The sequence below is a fragment of the Penaeus chinensis genome, chromosome 27, assembly GCF_019202785.1.
Source record: "Penaeus chinensis breed Huanghai No. 1 chromosome 27, ASM1920278v2, whole genome shotgun sequence".
Lineage (NCBI taxonomy): Eukaryota > Metazoa > Arthropoda > Malacostraca > Decapoda > Penaeidae > Penaeus > Penaeus chinensis.
The window spans coordinates 9645287-9650286 of NC_061845.1; the positions used below are offsets into that span (position 1 = coordinate 9645287).

General features: G+C 36.2%; 2 protein-coding genes across 3 annotated transcripts in view; one reads left to right on the forward strand and one right to left on the reverse strand.

Annotated features, from left to right (window-relative positions):
- The window catches only part of LOC125039730 (proteasome subunit alpha type-5-like), a 4253-nt gene extending 526 nt beyond the window's left edge, over positions 1 to 3727 (reverse strand). Inside the window, exons 1-6 of one of the 2 annotated variants that reach the window (XM_047633964.1) lie at positions 3667 to 3727; positions 1456 to 1524; positions 985 to 1138; positions 697 to 872; positions 418 to 579; positions 1 to 143 (exon numbers count right to left, since the gene is read on the reverse strand). The exon at positions 1 to 143 is cut by the window's left edge and continues 526 nt beyond it. In XM_047633964.1, coding sequence (XP_047489920.1) covers positions 1 to 143; positions 418 to 579; positions 697 to 872; positions 985 to 1138; positions 1456 to 1524 — 704 coding nt within the window. In that variant the 5' untranslated portion in view covers positions 3667 to 3727. Of the gene's footprint in view, positions 144 to 417; positions 580 to 696; positions 873 to 984; positions 1139 to 1455; positions 1525 to 3620 lie in introns of both variants that reach the window. The other variant, XM_047633963.1, reaches the window with a different exon arrangement.
- A 300-nt stretch (positions 3728 to 4027) lies between these two features.
- The window catches only part of LOC125039656 (ATP-dependent DNA helicase DDX11-like), a 12823-nt gene continuing 11850 nt past the window's right edge, over positions 4028 to 5000 (forward strand). Inside the window, exon 1 of the mRNA XM_047633829.1 lies at positions 4028 to 4068. Within this exon, the coding sequence (XP_047489785.1) occupies positions 4055 to 4068 (14 nt within the window). The 5' untranslated portion in view covers positions 4028 to 4054. The remainder of the gene's footprint in view (positions 4069 to 5000) is intronic.

The window sequence follows — 5000 nt, forward strand, 5'->3', positions numbered from 1 at the left end:
TCCACTTCGTTTTGGGGGTAACGGTGGAATCCCTTCTCTGGAGTGACGGCTGCGACCTCCACGTTTGTGCCGCTGACCTTCTCCTCCATGACCTGCTTCAACACTGTCAGGGCAACCTTTAAGGCCTCCTGTAGAGTCATTGACTAGAAAGATGGGAGAGAGGAAAAACAAAAAATTAAGGTTAGAAAACAATAACAAATTTTCAGATGCTCCTATGGTATTGGAATTTTCCCTTGGTAATTATAAAGTAAACTCCTCTGAGATAATATAAATCTAATGTGCTTTGCAATGCTTTGGGATAAAACTCTACAAAATCCATTTCAATTATATAAAATAAACAATACATTCAAATCTGAGTTACTAAAGGAGTAATTTTTGAAAATGATCAACATCTCAGCAGCAAAAAAGAGCAGTTACCTTGTGGTAGGATTCTTGGAGGGACTGTTGTGCACCCTCAGAGCCAGAGCCAATGGCCTTCGCACCGAACTCTAGGAAGGTGCCAGAGGGGTCCATGTGGTACAGATGTGAGCCAGTCTTATCAATACCAGCAAATAACATAGCCACACCAAATGGACGACTCTGTAGAAATATAAAAGGAATTTTTGGAATGGGGTATGAATGCTACTTGCTACTTACCACCAAAAAGAAGACTCAAATAATAAAAATATCATAGATGCCAAAATTCAGAATAATTACCATTGCTGGACCATCATCATCAGAATCACCAAAGCGAATGGCAAGGTTCGACACAGCTTGAGCAACTGATTCCACCTTCATGTCTTCGTTATAAACAAACCAGTGGTTAGCACACTCCACACGAGCATGGTCCACTAAGGTACGAGAATCTGCCACCAGACCAGAAACTGCACAGCCTGTAAAATGTAATGTAGAGTCAAAATATTACTCATTATCCGCAACACACAATTTACGAAAACTTTCCTATTTTGTTTCGAAAAAAAGAATCCTAAAACAACCTTATCTTACCAATGTGTTTATCGATTTCCACAATCTTTTCAATGGTGCTGGGAATCATAAGGGGTGATGTGATCCTCTTTTCCACTGCTAAAACAACACCTTCGCTTGTCTGGATTCCAATAGCGGTTGAACCCAACTTGATGGCCTCAATGGCATATTCCACCTGTGGGAAGATACAACAAAAGATTAAGTGCCTGGAAAATCTAACTAGTAAATGAATACAGAGTAAACTAGACAATGAGGGTCAGCTGCATATGCATGTGCTAAATAATGAAAGAATCAATCAATCTTTAAAGAAGAAAAAAGTTTTGCTGTAGATTCCAGAAAGTCAATTTCATCTAAAAACAAGATAAACTATTCTAAAGCGTTTGCTACAATTAATAATGATATTGATCTAAGTAAGATTCTAATGATATTCATCTGAAAGAACACAAATTTCTGCTAAAATTTTAAGTAATACAGTACTAAGATAGTAATTACCTGGAACAAACGTCCCTCTGGAGAAAAAGTGTTGACACCACGGTCATATTCACTACGTGTTAAAAACATCTGAAAAGAAGCATTATCATTAGCTAAGACTTCAAGAATAGTGAAAAAGAAAAAAAAAAAAAAAATCAGTATAAATCCAGATACTTAAACTCTGTTACACAAAGATACTGCGCAAGATTTTTCATTTTTTTCCCAACATACTTCCCCCTTTCCCCTGTAATCAGACTTCAGAAGACACCACCTTTCAAATATAGTTACAAGGTGTCCATCCTTATCAAAGTAATAACAGGAAAACAGGAAAAACAAGTTACTGTATTTCTACAAACATCTTAAATAAATCCACAAAATATCACTTGGAGATGACTTATAACATTACGTCTTGTCATCTTAACTTAATAAATCTGTCAAAGATGCGAAAATTTCAACAATCTATATTGGCATCTAATCAATCAGCTGAGGTTTTTGGCCTCGGCTGAAAAATGCACTGGGAGAATAAAGGTGACTGATGACACTGCACCACTATATGGTTGGACTTCAAATTGCAAGCCATCTATCAAAGACCATAGCAAGTATTAAATGCATTTTGAAAGAATACAGTAGAGTAAAATCTTGTTTTCAAAAGCACTAAGGCTGTGGCTATGTTGACGGTATCATAATGCTACGTCTATTGACTATTTTTCCAGGAATTCCACTCATGTGTGCGCAGTGAGGAATTCTCAAACTCTGCTGTAATAACACTACTGAATCAGTCACTATATTGTCTAGTAAAGGGGGCTGAGCACCCCACAACCACCCTCCTCGGGGGCTACCACTCCCATCCCCAGCCAAGGAAAACAAAGAATCCTCCATGAGTTCAAGGCAGGAGAGAGTGCTGGAGGGATTCAGCATTGGGCCCTCGAGCATGTTGATCGTGTGCACCAACCTGGTAAGAGTGAGAATTCTGCACTATGCACACGTGACCAGAACTTCTGTAAAGTTAGTCAATAGACACTTTGATGTTCTAAACATGATGTGTCATTGCAGCTGAAAGACAAAGATTTTAAAAAATGGAAATAAAAAGAGTACACTTTACTTTCCTCATATTTCATCAATCTTATCCCAATATTTTAACAAAATCTGGCTCACAAGGAATGGTAAAAACTAAATTTCTGTTCAATCTACATACACAGTAACTACACACATCAAGTCAATCGATTAAAACATAGTAATACACTTTCCATCTGTTACATATTGATCAAATATTTTAAAAAATGATAACTAATATAACAAACCACTTATATACTTGTTACGGTGGTCTTCAATGATCACTCTAGATTTCACACCTTCAAGAGTAAGAGTTAACAAACATCCATCATAGATACTTAGCATAAGATTTTGTACTCACTCCTTATACAACAACAAATAGACAGTTTACAAGTCTGCAAGACCTACTTCTAGCACAAAATATTTCAATAACAGTGATATGATGCATTTGCATCATATCACATGGCTTTAAACCCACGATATTGGCACCTCTTCAGAAATATGATATGGATATTTAAATTATCTAATTGATACACAGTACATAAAATAAATATTTCAAATTATCAAACACTTACTTTCTTCTTGATTTATACCAAAAATGACATATCAAGTGTTTTAGAATGTATGGTTTACCTTGTTACTTATACGACAAGAAACAAAGAATTTCCACAATTTCCTCAAATTATAATGACAGAAAAACCACAACGTATTACACAAGAGCAAATTAACCTTCCGTGACAAATCAGAGCGAGAAAACACAAGCAAAACGCAAAATATGCATCAGCAATGAGTTTTCAAAATTACATGACATGACACTTTGACGTAACTTTTTTCAACTTCCTTATCGTTTCCCTATAAATAGTTAACCGTTCCTAGACACCGACAATATGAATTGAATATGAAGTAACACATTTAACCTCTCCTCTCCCAGAACACAACAAAATCCCCACAAATTAACAGAAACCGCAAAACAAACTACCAAAGCTTGAACCTCTCCCTGTAAAAAAAAATCATCTACCTACTTCACTCCCATATTAAACACAAACCAAATAACTAATCCCTCTGGTTCTATCTTCCCGCGAACCACCACAACCCCAGCAATCAGCAGAGGGCCAAAGGATGTCCCCATTTACCGTAAGAGGAGAGGAAATTCAGCTCAAAGACAGGAGGGAATCGAACCTTGACTCAATGACTTGTGTTTTGGCCGGTGTGTTTACGTCGAGAATTTCCGTCGGATTTTGGTAGATCTGGAAGAAAGCTTGATTAAGTTTAAAATAAGTTTGGGTTATTTTTTCGGTTTGTTTTATCTGTATTTTGGTAATTTGAGGGGTTGTTTGGAGTGTTTGGTTCGGAAAAATTCTGCCGAAAATATTTTTTTGAGATGAATTGACGCATGACAAAAAAATTCTTTATTCAGATAATTAAATTTCCAAAGAATTACACCAACAGACTATTGTAAAAATACAAGTAATACAACCGTAATTAATACACCAAAGAAGAATGGAGCTAAAGAGGGACTAAGACTCGGTCAAAATAACCACAGAAAGCCAAGTGTTGACACCCAAAGATGGCGGGAAACACGTACGTTTTATTCGATTCTTTTTCGTCTTTTTCTCCTCTATTTTGTATCGTTCGTCATCTTTCTGACTCTTAATCGTATTCTTGTAATTACTCCTTCTCGTCACTTTCGCAAAACTACATATTATTATTTACTTACATTCACTCTATTTTATTCTGAGGTGAAAGTTTAGTGCAAATTTTCTGTTTAAAAAACTTCGCACTTTTATTATATGTAGAAAATATCAATACGTGTTCTCGATATGCACTCTGCTTTAGCCAATCCCGGATAAGCTTCAGGGATTTTTTTTTCCCCCTTTATTTATAGGAAAAGAATAAACTGACATTTGAATTTCGAACTTTTTTGTTACATCCCTATTCTTTGTTATTTATAATATTTGACAAGGAAAGAAGAAAAAGAAAAAGTAAAGACATGTTTATGAACCTCAAACATAGTGGAGGTTTCTTGGCCTTTGCCGCAGCAGAAGGCGTGGAGGACCTGAAAGATTTTGTGTCGCCTGTCACGTCTCTTATCGTGCCAGTTGTCATGTCTCTTGTCATGCCAGTTGTCACGTCTCTTGTCATGCCAGTTGTCACACGTCATTCTGTCATCATTTCATGCATGCGTCACCTGTCATGCACTTTTATATAAATGGATTTGGGCTTCCACTGGTGTTTTAAACGTTTGCCTTTTTCGTTTTCACCAAATTACAGAATTTCAGGTGTAAGGGCTTCTTATTAACCTGTTGACGCTGGTAAACATACCATAAGTTACATTTCCTGCAAGCGCTTTCTCACCAAGGAGGGAATTTGTAGGCCTATTTTACCTCTTTACCCAGTCTAACTTTTTCAAGGATTTTATTACAGATTATCGGTATATTGTATATTTTGAATATCATTTTTATTCCTCTTAATTTTCTTCTTATGGTGATGTTACTAACAATTATAATAGTAAT